Source organism: Rhineura floridana, chromosome 10 (genome assembly GCF_030035675.1).
Source record: "Rhineura floridana isolate rRhiFlo1 chromosome 10, rRhiFlo1.hap2, whole genome shotgun sequence".
NCBI lineage: Eukaryota > Metazoa > Chordata > Lepidosauria > Squamata > Rhineuridae > Rhineura > Rhineura floridana.
In genome coordinates, this window is record NC_084489.1 from 77,877,925 (window position 1) to 77,897,503 (window position 19,579).

At 42.2% G+C, this 19,579-nt stretch overlaps 1 protein-coding gene across 8 annotated transcripts in view; it reads right to left on the reverse strand.

Moving 5' to 3' along the window:
* DPP6 (dipeptidyl peptidase like 6) overlaps positions 1 to 19,579 on the reverse strand; it is a 717,188-nt gene that overhangs the window by 87,783 nt on the left and 609,826 nt on the right. For all 8 annotated transcript variants that reach the window (XM_061587127.1, XM_061587128.1, XM_061587125.1 and 5 more), the window contains exon 8: positions 2,801 to 2,921. In XM_061587127.1, the coding sequence (XP_061443111.1) occupies positions 2,801 to 2,921 (121 nt within the window). The remainder of the gene's footprint in view (positions 1 to 2,800; positions 2,922 to 19,579) is intronic.

Sequence of the window (19,579 nt, forward strand, 5' to 3'; positions counted from 1 at the left end):
AATGCTAGCCAGAAAAAGGTCAGCTTATTATGAATCCTTCAAACATTTTCAGTATAAATGTCAAAATCTATTCTGATATCAAAATAAGTGCCAGTTAGCAGCAGCCTAACTGGAGGTTTATGGGCAAAATCCAAATACTCCAAGAATGATTTTTAGGTTCTGACACACGATGATGCTAATGATGACGATGAACAACCATGGATGCTCTTTAATGCTATCAAAGTCTGTAGCAACCTCTAAAACAGGGGTGGGGAACCTTTTTCAGCATAAGGGCCACATCCCCTTCTGGTTAACCTTGCAGGGGCCACATGACAGTAGTATGCATGGCCAGAGGCAAAAATGGGCACAACAGTGAATGTAATTTTTACCTTTGCACAGTAGGGTAGTTTCTATACATGCTCACATACTCCTCTCTATCCTTCACCCAAGGAAGCAAGAGAATTATCAGAGCTCAGGATACAGCACAGCCAGGCAAAAAGGACTCAAGGAGGATTAAAGCAGAGCCAATAGGCATTGTGGCTGGGAAGGGTGTGTGGCTTCGGGAAAGTCCTGAGGGCCATATAGAGAGGTTTGGAGGGCCATATTCTGGTGTTCCTAACCCCTGCTCTAAAAGGACAAATGATCAGTCGCATAAAGAAAACAGGAGGGGAAGTTGCCATCCAATCTGAGCTCCAGCATAATAATTAGACAAACCCTGCATGCACAAGAAAGACTGTAATTCACACCTTGCAAGAAAACATTACTATAGCACTACAGAATATGGCCAATACACAGAGTTTTCCACCTTGGTGTTTGGTCATCTCTAAGGGACATTTCATGTTACAAAAATGTGTGTTGTAGTTAACAGGATCCAGCCAAAGGTAAGCACTTGTAAACCCCATGGACTTCCACGGAGGGTATTTAAATGAAAACCAATAGGAGAAAAGTTCATACTTTTGGCTGCATGGTGCCCACAAAGACTAGCGCTTATACCAGAGTGGCCTTACAAAGCATTCAGAAGGCCCAATGACAATCAATTCACACAGCTACTTTCCCCCCAGTGAGATCTGTTGCCTGTATAGCATGACTCACAGTGGAGATTTCAGGAAACCTGCCCATCAGATGAACCCTTCTAATGTAAGACAGGAAGACAGCATGGCAGAAGAGATGATCTCTGAGACATGGTTTCTTACATTTTCTTACAGTGAATCCTTTCCAAGGGAAAAAGCCCCACTGTTTCAAGCTCAATTGGTTTCCCTATTAATATAACTGAGACAAAACATTATTGGAAATAGCTCAGTGTTTTGCATGCAAAAGGTTTCAGGTTCAGTACCCAGCATCTCCAGGTAGGGCTGAGAAAAATTCCTGTCTGAAACCCTGGCAAGCTTCTGCTAGTCATCACAGACCCTTTGTAGTACTGAATTAGATGGACCAACGGTTTGACTCAGTATAAGGTGGATTACAATGTTCTAATGACAAATCGGCTTGATGGTCAAATATTTTTGGCTCTGGGGCAAGGGAGTCAAAGAAAATGCGAAGCAGCACAGACATAGTATGTAGGGTCATTATCCCAAGACATTTTACTGCCTGAGGAGAATGACAAGATGGTAACTCCCCTCCCCAAGTTCATGTATGGTTTAATTTCTTCAACACTGGTCATAAAACAACATCTGACATCATACATCTTGAAGGGTGCTGCATTGCTGTTGCCTAACTGTATTATTTTAAACTGAGTTTGAATTATTTTAACTGTATGTATGAATGGTTTTAATACTGTAAATTGTTTAATTTGATTTTAATCTAGACTTTTGTATGTTTTTAATTATATGTGTGCTTTTATCTGGAAGCCGCCGTGAGTTCCAGTTTTGGAAAAAGGGCGGGGTAAAATAATGATAATAAATAAATAAATAAATCATACCTGAGGGCAAAAGGCTAGCTTAGGGGGCACAGAGGCATGTTTAGGGGCCTTTGGGGAAATGGGAGGCAGCTGCCTCCTTCTGCCTAATAGAAGGGCTGGCCCTGACAGCATGTGGTTAGGTAAGGCTGGACAGAGGGTAAGCCATGGTTTCCTGAGGGACCCTTAGTCAATTTCCAGTGAACCATCAAATGCCTCCAAAAGTTCTTACAAGGGATTCTGGAATGGGTCGTCCTTGCTCTGAATCATTTAGCATAGATTGATTAAGTTGTGTTAAGAAATCCAGAGCATTTGCCCTTGTTTGCAAATTTACAATGTATCAATCAATCATCAGGAGATTCTAGTATTCTTAAAAAGAAAAGGATAAACCATCCAAGACTGAAGTAGTACTATCCCTGGTTCACAAGACACATGGAATGAGCCTAGAGAGCTGAAAAGCTTGTAAGAAAGGGATAGTTCGCACCATCAGTACAGTACATCAGCACACCATCAGCTCTAGGTGGTAGTCTGAACTTTCAAGGAGCTGTCCAATGTATTCAACACAGCTCCTTGGAAGTTCAGACTAAAACCCAGAGCAAATTCCACTGCCCCGCTGACATGGAGCCACCCACCACCAGTGTAACAGTACTGACTGCTAATCAACAGAAAAGACAGAGCACAGAACCTGCCGAATTATACTGAAGGATTGGAGTGACATGGTACTCCTAGACTGATGAGCTTCCCTGAGTAGAATCCATAGTTGTCTAGGAAGATCTTACTTACTTAGAAAACTGCACCTTTTGATCTTGAGAATGCTTATTTTAAATACCCTCTGTCTCTAGGTGTTGTGTGTGTGTGTGTAGTCAGCAGGCAGGCCCCTTGGGAACACTCAGGGCCTGGCAGTACTTTTAAAACTGTCCATCCTACCTTCATACAGCCAGTCGCTGAGTCCATTGAAAATAACCTTGTCTTTTCCGGTGGAGACCACGCGGATGGCTTGCTTCCCCACACGGGCACAGTAGTAGATGTTGTTCTCAAAGATAAATATCTACAGAGAAATATGAGAAACAACCAATCTGTCATTATGATTAATACACAAGACACAGTAGCAAATAACTCTGTGATCCTGAGTACACTCATGGGAATATGGCCATTTATCTTGTGTTGCTAAGCCCAGGGCCCAAGAGGCCTTCTCCTGTACCTGTGAGAGTTCCATAGGAGAGGAAGTTCTGCCTTGCAAGGCTTCTGCCATCACTGCTTCCACACTGTGATGGAGAATGTTGTTCCTAGGGAAATCTGCTTTCTGAACAACTCTTTGAAGCAGCGTTATCCATATTGCAAAACACAGAAACACTTTTGTCTGCATCACAACTAGAGGCACCACTTTACAGGATTAATCCCCAGCATCTTCACCAGAAGGAATCTCAGGTAGGAAAAGTACTTTGCTTTACAAGCACCTCACAGAATCAGACCAAGGTCAACCTTCAGAAGCATGTTTGCATTTTTGTAATCCCCCTCTAGCAATTAGAATTAGGCCTTGGAGGCTGTTCCATTAGGGCAAATGGGGCACTGCCCCATCAACTTCAGTCTGCTCTCAGACAGCCCCCACCTGCCTGCTTTTCTGTAGAGGGGGTGGCATGGCCTGTGGCAGCTTCCACCTCTTGAGTCCCAGTGTCGCCCTTGTAGAACTCATCATGGAGACAGATGGGGACAAAGCTAGAATGAATTGGTTCTGCTTTTCATTGACTCTGGCTCCACCTACATTTGATCACTTTGCCTTCCTCCAAGTCAGTCCCAACATGCACCAGCCACCACTGGAATTAGGTGGTCTAGCAGAAATTAGGTAGTGGTCTGTTGAAGGATTACTGTCGCCTTTCTGCCGTCTCCTGGAATGGAGTCCATTTCATTAGAAAAGATATGCAGTGATGCATTTCTTTGTGCCTTTGTCAACTCCATCCCTATCGGTAATTTCTTTTAAAATCCCCTTATTTATAATAACAACAGTAGTTAATAGAGAAACAAAGGAGAATTAGTATAGCTAAAGTTAAAACAAATGTTTGAAAAATGTATTGCCCCTTAGAGGAGTACAAAACTGATGGGAAGAGATATTTGATAATTAAATTTGGTCCCTGTAGTTATAACCTTCGGCCTCCAAGGAATGGCTGAAAATCCAGTCTTCTGTTTTCAGTCCGTTAAGGGAAACAAGAGATGCAAAACTGTGGGTGGAGAGATGTTTGGTGTTTGTAATCTGTTGGACAATGGATTGGATTGAGTCCCAGAACACAGCAGTTGCTGTTTGGGTCAATGTTGTTGAAATCAAAGCACTCCAGAAAGGCATCCCATATGCCATTAAATCGGTTAGTCTTTAAGGTGCTATGGGATTCTTTGTTAGTGACCTGTACCTATTCTGGTCATTTTCTTCTATATAAGAAAAGAATAGTGTTCACAGCAAAAAAAAAATGCAGAACAGAACAGAAACAAAATCTGATGAACTTTAAATAAGTCGGAATTCACATGCTGGCCCATGTTTCTATCCTCATCTTTGACTTAAATGCTATGATTCCTAATATCAACATTATCAGTCAATTCCTTTGATTATTGCAGAAAATGTGCATTCATTTAAAAGTTACATCTTTGCATTCTAAAACATCTCTCTGATTTAAGGCTTTAGGGATATATGGAATAAATAGGCACAGCAGCCTCAAAACACTGAGATTGAAAGGTAAATTATTTATGACCTTTAGATATTTAAGGTTTGGATATTACACTCCTTAAGAGATTTAGAATAAAGTTATATCTCTGCCCCAATGTTATGCTGCAATTTCCCACATTGTGCTTATAAAAAGATAGCAGTAGGATATTAGATTTGCCTTCTGCTCAGGCTTCACCTACTATTACAGTGTGAGTCTGTGTGCAGAGACAGAGGAAAAACTGGAATGGATTCCAAAGCAAGCGGAGATCCTAATTTACTTTCAGCAGCTGTCCTGACGAGTTTGCCTAAGGCTAAAAAAAATTACAAGCCAAATTTTAGCTTTGTTTTTATGGAGTTAAAAAAGCTTTAAAAAGAGTTGTGTTCAATTCATTCTCCCTGGAAGTAAATATACTGTGACAGATACTTCCTCTTTCCTCTCTTACAATCCCCTTTTTCCTATTCAGATATTAAAAGTATGGGGCGAAGCACAGAATAAAAATGGAGAACTAGGATTATGTGGTGGTTAGAGGCAGGAGCGGCTGGCAGGGCAGAGTGGGGCGGTTGGGGCAGTGGGGACATCAGACTGGCCCCACTGCTGTGTCCACACCGTGCCAACCTTCCTGCTACCTTGCCCCCTCCCTCTTGGTAGCCAGCAGCAACCCTGGCATTGGGAAGCCAGATAAGCAGCACTGCTCCAGCTCAGCCTGCCTTGACAACCATGACTAGTCAGAGGACAGGAACCACGGCTCAGTAGTGGAAGACAAGTTTTACATGCAGAATATCCCTGGTCCCAATTTGAGTACTTCCAAGGGAGCACTTAGCAGGTGCTGTGGAAGAAAGACTCTTGAGACCCTGGAGAAGCACTGCCAGTCAGAGTAGACAACACTGGGCTGGATGAAGAAAAAACATCCAGCTCTGTATAAGGGAGCTTCCTCTGCATTGTCTGAGAGCGTAAGATTAGGGTGGGGATTAGCGCTGGATTCAAATCCCCTTGAGCCATGAAGCTCACTGGATGATCTTGAACCCACCCTGTCTAAGACTACCCTGCTTCACAGAGCTGTGATGAGGATAAAAGGAGAGTGGAAATGGGTCAACTTCAAAACAAAGGATGCTTCCAGATTACCTGTTTATTGAGCATTCATCTTGATTTGTTTACAGGGAGATTGGCAACATTGGCTATTCAATAAGCATTCACTCTAATTTGTTTGTGGAGAGACTAGATAGCTTATTACAAAATGTCTGATCTTGTGGAGAAGCAGGGTTGTTTTGGAAGGGCTCCAAAATATGTAACCTGAATTTGCCTGTATGTGATTGAATCTGGCCCGAAAACAGTGACAGTCTGGAAGTGCCCATAGTTTATGAAGTGGGCTTGTTTTAACTATCCATAGTTATGATTAATCAGCTTGTCTGAGTTCAGATGATAGTGAGTTGCAGTTGATTAAAAAAAGAAAAGAACATGAAACTATGGCTTAGCACTGCATCTGAACTAGCCCAGCTCTTGTAACCTAACCATAAGGCACAGAAAACAGAACTCAAGTTGCCCAGGGAAGCCTTCTGCATGGCTGTAGCTTGAACACATTAAAAAGCATTTCGACTTTGAATGTGCATCAAAAATAAATGGGTTTATATTGTTCAGGGTAGCTAGATTGCCCATGACAAATATATTTGAGATGTTCCATGAAATATGATTCTAACATTTTACTGGTTTGATAGTTTTGACATTAGAAAATGGGGCAGACATCTCCCAAACTAGCTTTAATTCTAGGAACTGGCCAATATATTATATGAATTACAGGCAATGAAATTTTAAAGAGGCATTTGGTTCTGATTGTTTCATGCATTCTGCATAATAGTATATTATTTCCTGTATTTCCCTTCAAAGAGACATAAATTCTTGTGGGAAATCCATGTGATTGGCCCCACTGGGTCATTCAGGGTGCTTCCAGACTGTCACTATTTTTAGGTGGAATTCAATCACATCCTGGCCCATTCAGGCTGTACAATTAAAGCTCCTTTGGAGATCTTGCAAAACAAACCTGGTTTCCCAGAAGATCAGACTTTTTGCAATAAGGAAAATAATGGGAAGATACACTGAAAGGTGTAGGATACCACTGCTTGGCACAATGTCATCTAATCTCTCCACAAACTAACCAGGATGAATGCTCATTAAATAGGTTATCTGCAAGCAACCTCAGATGCAATCCCTGTCTGTGTGGGATCTAATTACAGAGATGAAGCTCTTGCATGGCTGGGAGAAAGTATAAAGGGCACCACAGTTCCCTGCATCAAATTCTTGGGAATGTAGATGTGGGCTACAACATCAATGCAAAAATTCATGCCAAAAAAAAAAAAAAAAGAGATACCACATGAGAAACTCAGACAGGATCAATTAAACCAGCTTTCAGCACCTTGGACAGCTCCTTGAAAGTTCAGACAAAAACCCAGCATGGATTCCACTGCCCCACTGACATGGAGCTACAAGCCTCCACTGGACTTCACAAGAGGTTGCTGGAGCTTATTTGTAACACCCAAGTTTTCCTGACACAGGCAGCAAAACCTTTATGGCAGAGATTACAGCCCCTTACTGTGATGATCATGGAATGACTAGATCCATTTGGCCATGTGAGGGACCCAGGAGGTGTAGTCCAGGAGACTCATGGGCTAAAGGATGAGGTCTAATGAGGAACCTGAGACCTCTTCAGCAGTGGAGGCTTGTGGCTTCGATGTCAGAGGGGAAGTGAATCCACTCCGGGTTTTAGTCTGAACTTTCAACAGCTCCTTGAAAGATCACACCGAATCCCAGAGCAGATTCACTGCTTCACTGACATCAGAGCCACCAGCTTCTAATGCTCTTCAGAACAGAAAATGGAACTGGGATCCACACACCAATTCACAGGCAATATGAAGCATCTGGACTGACTGGACCCTGCCTTCTGTCTGTCCTTGCTTGGATGACACAGAAGTCAATTTTGCCTGCAGCTCCAGTCCCAGCCACTAATCTCAGGTGCTATGAGTTAGATAAGTGGTTCCCAAACATTTTGCCTCATGGACCACTTGAATATTACTGAGAGTCTTGGCAGATCATTTAATGATTTTTCTGCCTGTTGTAGCAATTCCAATGTGCTGTACTAGATGCTGTGTGATTTTAATTGTATTTTTATTGCTTCTTTTATTTCTTATATATTGTATATATTTTGTATATATATATTGTATATATTTCTTATATATTGTATATATATTTCTTATATATAGGAGCCAAATCCTGAAAGAACCTATATCTTAGGAGACAGATCCTAGGAGAAGGAAGCGTATAGAAAGCTAGTTTTCAACACCACCCTAGCAGGAAAGCTTCAGGGGACACTGTAAACAAGGCTAAATTCCAGTCAGAGAGAAGGGGGGAAAGGAAACTCCACCGATACATACAGGGAGAGAGTCAGCTCAGTCCTTGCTAAAAAGGGCAGCTTCAGCCTTCCTGAAACACAACCACAAGCTCTGTTTCCCTAGGTTAAAGAAAGGTCAGGCTGTTCTAGGTGGGAAAACAACAAACACAAAAGACTTGCCTGGAAGGCGCAGCCCCTTGCTGAGATTAAAAGCAGCCAAAAGCTTAAACAGCCCCGCCCCTCGCTCAGGAAGGAAGCCTGAGAGAATACTAAAGAGTTAAGCCCCAGCTGATAGCCATCAGCCTCAAGTAACACATCATTGGCTGGCAGCAGTAGCTGGGAGGAACCAGCCACACATATAAAGTCAGAGCACCCTAGCGAGGGAGCCTGCTCCACGAGCTAGAGGGAGCCCCAGCTGACAAAGCGGCAAGGCGAGTTAAGCAGCAGAGCGAGTTCGGCAGCAGGGCGAGGAGGCCATGGCCCCCCACTCTGCCCATCTGTTCCCTGACCTCAACTAAACCGCAGTCTCCAACCCATTGACGTAATAAACCTTAAACAAAACTATGCAGGTAAGAAGCCAGCAGGCGTGGGGGGGGGCTTTCCAGTGTTTTGCACCGCCTGCAGCATGTATGACTATCTGCCTGTTGGACAGAAGTCGTGGGTGTGCTCTCGGTGCAATGAGCTCCTGGCTCTCTGGGAATGACTTCATTTCCTTGAGGCCAAGGTGGCGGACCTGGAAAAGATGAGAGAGGCAGAAAGGTGTGTGGAGGAGGCCTTCAGGGACATTACAGCTGTGTCCCACTCTAACGATGATAGCTCTCCTGCTATCATGGAGAACGATGGTCTCGGGGAAGGAGAGCATCCAGCTGAGGAAGAGGGAAACGATCCCTTAGAAGGGACCCATTCCTTGGGGGATGAGCAGCTATCCTCTCGTGCCGAGGATATATCTCCAGGGGGTGGAGGAATCCTTGTAGTGGGTGATTCGATCATTAGGAACATAGACAGTGGGGTGTGTGATGGGCGTGTAGACCGCAAGGTGTTTTGCCTGCCTGGGGCGAAGGTTGTGGATATCGCCCGTCGTTTAGATAGTTTGGTAGACAGTGCTGGGAAGGAGTCAGTGGTCGTGGTGCACGTTGGCACCAACGACATGGGGAAATGCAGCCGTGAGGTCCTGGAAGCAAAATTTAGGTTGCTAGGTAGGATGCTGAAAGCCAGGACCTCCAAGGTGGCTTTCTCTGAAATGCTACCGGTTCCACGCGCAGGACCAGCCACACAGGCCCAGCTTCGCAGTCTCAATGCGTGGATGAGACGATGGTGTCGGGTGGAAGGGTTCGGATTTGTTAGGCACTGGGGAACATTTTGGGACAAGCCGGGCCTATACAAAAGGGACGGGCTCCACTTGAACCAGAATGGAACCAGACTGCTGGCACTTAAAATTAAAAAGGTAGCAGAGCAGCTTTTAAACTGACTGAGGGGGAAAACCCGACAGGAGCTGAGAAAGGTCCGGTTCGGAATAAACCTCCCCCCTGGGATAAAAACCAAAGAAATGATGAAATTTTAAAAGGGGTAGGCCTAGAAGTAGGCATTGTGAGAGCAGGGGCACAGGATATAAATTCAGAAGAGCAAAATTACCACAGGCCTAACCACAAGTGCCAAAGACACTTGAAGAGAGACACTGCTTACAAGTGCCTGTACGCTAATGCTAGGAGCCTCCGAACCAAGATGGGAGAACTGGAGTGCTTGGTCTTAGAGAAGAGCACTGATATAGTGAGCATAACGGAGACCTGGTGGAATGGAGAAAACCAGTGGGATACGGTTATCCCTGGATATAAACTATATCGGAAGGACAGGGAAGGACGTATTGGTGGCGGAGTCGCTCTATACGTGAAAGAAGTCATTGAATCCAGCAAGCTCGAAACCCCAAAAGAGGCAGACTCCTCCACAGAATCGTTGTGGGTGGTGATACCGTGCCCCAGGAGGGACTTAATACTGGGAACGATCTATCGTCCCCCTGATCAAAATGCTCAAGGAGACCTTGAGATGAGATATGAAATTGAGGAAGCATCCAAACTAGGAAAGGTGGTAGTAATGGGTGACTTCAACTACCCGGACATAGACTGGCTGCATATGTGTTCCAGTCATGACAAAGAAGCAAAGTTTCTAGATATTCTAAATGACTATTCCCTAGATCAGTTGGTCATGGAACCGACCAGAGGGACGGCAACCCTGGACTTAATCCTCAGTGGGGACCGGGACCTGGTGCGAGATGTAAGTGTTGTTGAACCGATTGGGAGCAGTGACCACAGTGCTATTAAATTAAACATACATGTAACTGGCCAATTGCCAAGAAAATCCAACACGGTCACATTTGACTTCAAAAGAGGAAACTTCACAAAAATGAGGGGATTGGTAAAAAGAAAGCTGAAAAACAAAGTCCAGAGGGTCACATCACTCGAAAATGCTTGGAAGTTGTTTAAAAACACTATATTAGAAGCTCAACTGGAGTGCATACTGCAGATCAGAAAAGGTACCGCCAGGGCCAAGAAGATGCCAGCATGGTTAACGAGCAAAGTCAAGGAAGCTCTTAGAGGCAAAAAGTCTTCCTTCAGAAAATGGAAGTCTTGTCCAAATGAAGAAAATAAAAAAGAACACAAACTCTGGCAAAAGAAATGCAAGAAGACAATAAGGGATGCTAAAAAAGAATTTGAGGAGCACATTGCTAAGAACATAAAAACCAACAACAAAAAATTCTATAAATACATTCAAAGCAGGAGACCATCTAGGGAGACAATTGGACCCTTGGATGATAAGGGAGTCAAAGGTGTACTAAAGAACAATAAGGAGATTGCAGAGAAGCTAAATGAATTCTTTGCATCTGTCTTCACAGTGGAAGATATAGGGCAGATCCCTGAACCTGAACTAACATTTGCAGGAAGGGATTCTGAGGAACTGAGACAAATAGTGGTAACGAGAGAGGAAGTTCTAAGCTTAATGGACAATATAAAAACTGACAAATCACCGGGCCCGGATGGCATCCACCCGAGAGTTCTCAAAGAACTCAAATGTGAAATTGCTGATCTGCTAACTAAAATATGTAACTTGTCCCTCGGGTCTTCCTCCGTGCCTGAGGACTGGAAAGTGGCAAATGTAACGCCAATCTTCAAAAAGGGATCCAGAGGGGATCCCGGAAATTACAGGCCAGTTAGCTTAACTTCTGTCCCTGGAAAACTGGTAGAAAGTATTATTAAAGCTAGATTAACTAAGCACATAGAAGAACAAGCCTTGCTGAAGCAGAGCCAGCATGGCTTCTGCAAGGGAAAGTCCTGTCTCAGTAACCTATTAGAATTCTTTGAGAGTGTCAACAAGCATATAGATAGAGGTGATCCAGTGGACATAGTGTACTTAAACTTTCAAAAAGCGTTTGACAAGGTACCTCACCAAAGGCTTCTGAGGAAGCTTAGCAGTCATGGAATAAGAGGAGAGGTCCTCTTGTGGATAAGGAATTGGTTAAGAAGCAGAAAACAGAGAGTAGGAATAAACGGACTCCCAATGGAGGGCTGTAGAAAGTGGAGTCCCTCAAGGATTGGTATTGGGACCTGTACTTTTCAACTTGTTCATTAATGACCTAGAATTAGGAGTGAGCAGTGAAGTGGCCAAGTTTGCTGACGACACTAAATTGTTCAGGGTTGTGAAAACAAAAAGGGATTGCGAAGAGCTCCAAAAAGACCTCTCCAAACTGAGTGAATGGGCGGAAAAATGGCAAATGCAATTCAATATAAACAAGTGTAAAATTATGCATATTGGAGCAAAAAATCTTAATTTCACATATACGCTCATGGGGTCTGAACTGGCAGTGACCGACCAGGAGAGAGACCTCGGGGTTGTAGTGGACAGCACGATGAAAATGTCAACCCAGTGTGCGGCAGCTGTGAGAAAGGCGAATTCCATGCTAGCAATAATTAGGAAAGGTATTGAAAATAAAACAGCCGATATCATAATGCCGTTGTATAAATCTATGGTGCGGCCGCATTTGGAATACTGTGTACAGTTCTGGTCGCCTCATCTCAAAAAGGATATTATAGAGTTGGAAAAGGTTCAGAAGAGGGCAACCAGAATGATCAAGGGGATGGAGCGACTCCCTTACAAGGAAAGGTTGCAGCATTTGGGGCTTTTTAGTTTAGAGAAAAGGCGGGTCAGAGGAGACATGATAGAAGTGTATAAAATTATGCATGGCATTGAGAAAGTGGATAGAGAAAAGTTCTTCTCCCTCTCTCATAATACTAGAACTCGTGGACATTCAAAGAAGCTGAATGTTGGAAGATTCAGGACAGACAAAAGGAAGTACTTCTTTACTCAGCGCATAGTTAAACTATGGAATTTGCTCCCACAAGATGCAGTAATGGCCACCAGCTTGGATGGCTTTAAAAGAAGATTAGACAAATTCATGGAGGACAGGGCTATCAATGGCTACTAGCCGTGATGGCTGTGCTCTGCCACCCTAGTCAGAGGCAGCACGCTTCTGAAAACCAGTTGCCAGAAGCCTCAGGAGGGGAGAGTGTTCTTGCACTCGGGTCCTGCTTGCGGGCTTCCCCCAGGCACCTGGCTGGCCACTGTGAGAACAGGATGCTGGACTAGATGGGCCACTGGCCTGATCCAGCAGGCTCTTCTTATGTTCTTATGTTCTTATGTATTTTATTGTATTACAATTTGCTCTTCATGAATTTGGTATAATTGAGGCAGATGTTAGCTGCATCATTGGCAAAGCCCTACTTTTCACTGAGATGGTAAAAACCAAGGAATCAAGCTTAGAACTGCAGTAAAAGACGTTATATAGGTACACACATACATGCACATTTAAAATTAGATTACAGTTGAAAAACAAAACAGAAGTCCAATTTCCCTATTAGGGTGGCCATGAGCCATTCCTAAAAATATATCTTCATCTTTGGCTCTGCTTCTGGAAACTGGCAAATCAGGTTAGTGCAATTATTAGTTGCAAAAATGTCAAAACAAGACTTGCAAGGCTATCAGTTGTTTTCTGTGAAATGCTCCAGAATATAGCAGGCAAAGCTGGTGCAGCCTATATCTTGTTCTGCACAGTGTTTAGACAGTCTTCTTTTTCAGGTTTCTGCTCTAGGTTTCATGGATGAAAATCAATATCATATTCAAAAGTACTGTGTTTTTTGCAACATTACCACCCTGATTAGGGGGGGCATCATACATTTGCATTCTCCCCCTCTCCAGAAACAGCACATATTTATTTTATTATTTATTTAAGAATATATTTGTATACCACTATTACATTAAAAAATATCAAAGCAGTTTGCAACGAATAAAAACCATATAATAAAACAAACGGCAACTATTCAAAAATATATCTTCTTCATTGCCTGCATAAGCCTGGTGGAAGAGAAAGGTTTTCAGCAGGTGTTGACCTGCTGAATCTCTGTTGGCACAGCATTCCAGAGAACTGGGCCAATGACACGGAAGGCTCAATTTCATGTCAATTTTAAATGAGTCTCACCAACTTGAGGGAAGACTGACACTGCTCTTGCATCAGTGATTGAGATGGGATATGAGGGGTCAGGCAGTCCCTACGATACCTTGGATCTAAGTTGTTCAAAGCTTTGTAAATTAATACAATTAATTATTGAATCTGGCTCAGTAGCCAGATTCTGGCTCAGTAGTAGATGGGCAGCCATATACACAACTAGCAAGTCAGGAAGAAAACTAGACTAGAAACCTCCATATGCAGGGAGTTTCCTATATAAATGACCACCAAATATAAGTATCTTCTTGTATTTTTAAGTGATAAGTTCTATCAGAGTTGTACCACAAAGCCTTTTCTGAATATGTAGCTCTGCTCTGATATTGAATAACACTACTGGCACATCTAGGCCACAACAGTTCCATTTGAACAGAATCAGGCCAGAGATATTTTCCAGCAACATAACCGGAGGCTGAAGGCAGACCCCTTGAATTGAAAGTAGTTTGAAGGAGATGTAATGCAGACAAGTTCTGCTGCTTTGTGTATTTTTTCAGTTACCTGTTTGACCAGAGGCAACAGGGAGACAAAATAAATATATGCACATCATGGTAAGTAAAATCTCACTGAAACCACTTTCAGCGTTTTAAAGAGCTACTGCCTCTTGTCAACTTTTTAATGGAGATTCCAGTAATTGAACTTGAAACTTAATAACTGCAGAGGAAATGCTTTAAACCCACTAAGCTATGGATTCTCCCTCTATGTATTGAGGCTGATATCACCGGCTGAGGATGTGTCTGCCAGTTCTAACAGCCTCCCTTAACAGTACTCATGATACAATTTTAGTGAATTAGCAAGGCAAAGGCATTTTTTAAACACCTCTTTAGAACTAGAAGGATCTCTGGTATATGATTTCAAACTTATTCTGTGTAAATCCTAAACTGCCAAACTCAGTATAGATATGCAGCAGGAACCATTTTATGGAACTCCCCGCCCTGGAGCTCGAATCCAAAAATTCCTCTTTTCAGTGCAAATGCTGAAGTTTCAGTCTCATATTCTCCATCTACTGTTCAGATAGTCAGTGTGGTGTAGTGGTTAAGGTGTTGGACTACAACCTGGGAGGCCAGGGTTTGAATCCCCACACAGCCATGAAGCTCACTGGGTGACCTTGGGCCAGTCACTGCCTCTCAGCCTCAGAGGAAGGCAATGGTAAACCCCCTCTGAATACTGCTTACCATGAAAACCCTATTCATAGGGTCGCCATAGGTCGGGATCGACTTGAAGGCACTCCATTTCCATTTCACTATTCAGATATTACAACACTGATTGTGATGCTCTCTTTGCATAGCTCAGTCATTTGAGCATTACAAATGGACTCTGTGGCACATTTATATTTTGAAAGCAGTCTCCTGCTTCTCTCCCCAACAAATGTATACATTCTCTTCAGAACTATAACTTGGGCTCTGCAGGCAAAACAGCTACAATGACTTAGACACTTTGAAAGAAACCTCTGCAGCACATTTCAGCTGCCTTTCAGAACTGAAAAGAGCCTTTTAATGCCTTCAAACAGAACAGGGGGTTGGGTAGAATTTTGCATCCCAAGCTTCTAACATAGTTATTTTAAAGGATAGCTGCCTTGTTATATTACTTAAAGTATGTATCAGTAAATGTGCCCTTTAATATAAATCCTAATTATACTTTTAAGTTCCTCATGATGGATTATCTTGTATTCTGTAACCTAATATCAATGATGCTTGTGGAGGGCACCACTGTAAATCAGATTTCTTCATGTGACATGATAAACACTGCTTCATTGATAATATTTTATTACAGTACAGGACATCAGAATAAGGAGAGGGTATTGGACTTCCCAGGAGGATCGCTCTGCCTGTGCTGCCTCTGGGACGGGCTCCCGTCTTGGTGGAAACTTTTTCAGTTTTAAAACCAGTCAGAAGGGCTTTTTGACTGGAAAATTTCTTCCGGATAAGGAAGAAACGTAGAGATTTTCCACAGAGCTTTGTTGTGTTTGTTGGAGGCTGGAATTCTGTGAAAGAAGGTCTTCCAGCAGCTCGGACGGAGCTAGGATTTCCAACCAGCTCAACTGATTAAGTGAGCCGTTTTTTTTTTCTTCAAAGAAAAACGGATTAACAGGCAAGCATTCTCCTGTCTTTTCTCATTATTTTGTTATCAATACAAGAGATTTGTCAAAGAACCAGCAATTAAGAAACCCTGGGTCATAGCTTTCTCTTTTATTCACGGAGTTAAGGGGAAGAAAATAGAAATAGTTTATCTTTATTTTTATTGCAAAAAGCTGGCATGGAATTCAGCATTATAAAGATTACAAACGGCTGAGGGGTTTCTAATTTAAAGAGAATTTTTTTTTTTGATTTATAAGACTTTTGAGTAATATATGTCTGGGACTATTTTTTCCGTTTTTTTTTTTTTGACGAATCTGCTCATTCTTCCTGCTACTAATTATTTGGATGCTGTGAATTAAAGTTGTTTTGGCACTTTTGGACATACAAGAGATAAGGCAGTTCGTCTTGTCTAGAGGGTGACGTCAGCTGGCTTGAAAGATTAACTCCTTTGTAACTGGATAAAGAAATAAACTGTTCTTTGCTTGGGACATTGGAAATTGAAGGGATTGTGTTTTTTTGTTTGTTTTAAGAATGACAATCAAGAAGGTGGTTGAGATCATGGATGTACAAGAAGGGACTTTCTCTTTAGATATGTTTCAGAAAATAATGAATGAGATTAAGCTAACAAAACAAGAACTCAGACATAACAGACAAGTGGTGATAAGTGAATTTGGCGAAATGAGACAGGAGCTGAAAGAAATTCAGGATTCTATGAGAAAGGAGAACAAAGATAAATTTGGAAAATTAAAAAAGGATGAAAGAAAAATTAAAGGGAAGGTTCAAGCCCTGGAGATTGGATTAAATATGGTCTTGGAAAAAGATTTGGATTTTCTGGCTGTGATGGATCCTGGAGACAAATATTACTGTTTGGAATTCAGCGCTGTCCCTGAAGGAATTGGTGAAGAGATTGGAGATAAAGATATCATCGGTTCGAAAAAATTAATGGACTGGAAGGATTTGATGGAACTTGAAATGGAGAAAGTTTACAGAATTAATTCCTGTTTTGTGACAATGAAAAACCCTTCAAGAGTTGTGCTAGTGCATTCTGTAAAAAAGAGGAACAGAGATGTGGTTCTGCAACAATACTTCAGTGATACGTTCGGAAATGATAGCAAGAAAATATTTGTTATGAAGGAAATCCCTATCAGACTCTTATTATATGACTATGACAGCAAGATTATTGGGTGCATAAAGATGGAAGATGGAAGATGGAATCAACACGGATAAAGGAAGAAGAGCGATTTGAAATTACTGGATTTAATAGACTTGAAGAGTTGGATTAATTGACATGTCTATCTAGAAAAAAATTGATGGACATATATTTCAAGAATTGGAAACTTCTCTTTGACTTTTTGTAGAAGAATAAAATGATATGATGTTAATGAGATTTGATACCAACTAAGATAACTGCTGGAGGAAGGTGATTTTATAATTTATCAAGAGACAGGTTTGTTATATATTATAGACCTATAGCTGAACTACGACAAATCGGAAGTCAATAGTTTTTTTTCTTTTTATTGTATTAGTTTTAATTTGTGTTTTTCTTTTTGTATTGTCTTGATTTTGAAAATTTGAATAAAAATTAATGGGGAAAAAAAAGAATAAGGAGAGGGCATTGTGGTTAGCATAAATAATTAAGCACCAGGATTCCTGATATGTGATCTTTGGTGGGATGATTCGGCAAGTTCCAGCCAAGGTTTTTAAACGGTGAAGAGATCCAGAAGTGGTGACAGCATGCAAGCGATAGATTCAATGGCCTTCCAAATCAATATCCCATTCACATACTTCCTCTGCCAATGGTTTCACAGAGGGAGTTATTGGAGGGCATTGTGTCTCATAGCTGTCATGGCCTCAAGCTCAGAGTTAGAGGAGGAGGAGCCAGCTGAATTTGGGGTTGCTGTAACCATCAACTGGGGAATCAGACCCTCTTTATGCTCTTTTCAGCACCAGATGGCAGACCTTTTAATTCACCCAGGCTTTTAAACTGTGCTTTAAAACTGTGCTGTAAATTATTTTATGCTGCCTCAATGCAGTGTTTTGTTTCACTGTCTTTTACTGTTGGGCTTAATTATTATGGATTTTTTAAAAAAGTATGTTGTTGTAAATCACCCAGGAAAAGTTTATTGATGTCTGGCTATAGAAATCTGATAAATAAAATAAATGTTCAAGGGAAAATTGAGCATTTTCATTCTGTATCGGTGTAATAAGGGGCAAGAAAATGCAGACCCACACACATTGTTGGGAACATTATGAGACGTACACTTTCTTTGATCATAGATTGGAAACTTAACAATTGTTTGTATACCCAGCTGCCTGTTTTATGTATATTGGACTTATTTTTATGACATATTTACTTAAACAAACAAATTCCCTATTTTAAAATAGGCATTGGACTCAATGGCCTTGTAGGCCCCTTCCAACTCTACTATTCTATGATTCTATGAACTACCCACCTCTCTGTGTGTAGAAAGCTAGAATGGCAGGATGAAGGCTAGGCTGGATGTTTCTTCATGGCATGCTAGATTACCATGGACATGGATTTTTTGATGTGGAAATGCATTCAAATATGTAATCCCAGCTGTAGCCTGAAATGGTGTAGCCCCTGAGAACTCTGCATCAGGAGAGGTCATGCAAGCCCTGGACCTGCTTGGACTCGGTGGTATGCTAGATGAGGGCCAATAAACTGAGTCTGAATCCTAGCAAGACGGAGGCACTGTGGGTTGGTGGTTGCCGAGTTTGGATAATTGGTCAGTTGCCTGCTTTGGATGGGGTCGTACTCCCTCTGAAAGAGCAGGTCCATAGTCTGGGGGTGCTCCTGGATCCATCTTTGTCGCTAGAGGCCCAGGTGACCTCTGTGGCTAGGAGTGCCTTTTACCAGCTTCGGCTGACAAGACAGCTGTGGCTGTTTCTGGACCAGGATAGCCTGGCCACTGTTGTCCATGCACTGGTAACCTCCAGGCTGGATTATTGTAATGCACTCTATGTGGGGCTGCCCTTGAGGCTGGTCCGGAAGCTGCAGCTAGTGCAAAATGCAGCGGCGAGACTGCTCACTGGGGCAGGGTATCGCCATGTTACCCCGCTGCTGAAAGAACTGCACTGGCTGCCCATTTGCTACCGGGCCAAGTTCAAGGTTCTACTTTTGGTGTACAAAGCCCTATACAGCTCGGGACCAGGATACCTGAAAGACCGTCTTACTCCTTATATATCCAGCTGATCACTCTGCTCTGCAGGTGAGGGCCTACTGCAGATACCATCTTATCAGGAGGTTCATTCTGTACAATATAGGAAACGGACCTTTAGTGTGGCGGCACCTACCCTGTGGAATTCCCTCCCCTTAAATATTAGGCAGGCACCATTTCTGATATCTTTTCGGTGCCTTTTGAAGATTTTCCTCTTTCAACAAGCCTTTTAAGTTGAGACCTATCCCAGTCTGTGTCTGTGTTAGAATTGCTTTTAATATGTCTTTTAATATCTTTAACCCTTTTTTTAAAAAAAGATGTTTTTAAAGTTATTTTTAAAATGTTTTTAATGTTGTTTTGTATTTTAAGGTCTTGTTATGATGTTTTAAAGTGTTTTTAGTGTTTCTGTTTGCCGCCCTGGGCTCCTGCTGGAAGGAAGGGTGGGGTATAAATAAAATAATAAATAAATAAAATAAATATTTTTTTTTATCTATATGTACATGTGCAGATAGCCTCTAAAGCCAGAGATTGACAGGTTGGAATGTGGCTGCAGCCACCTCATAAGGACTAGGGAATGAAATTTATACTGCAGCAACTGCTGGGATGCAGTTCTCCATTGCCAAAACGCCCTCATGAGTTTGCTATTGTTCAGGATCAGCAAGTAGCACTGGATGGATGAACTGATCAGACAAGGAAGGACTATGCAGATTGTTGAGTTGGCCAAGCAAGGGCCAAGTGTGTTCCCCAGTGATACCACAGAGAGTTTGGACTAGCATTCAGGAGACCTGGTTTCAAATCCCTACCTCTCAGCCATGAAGCTCACCGGATGACT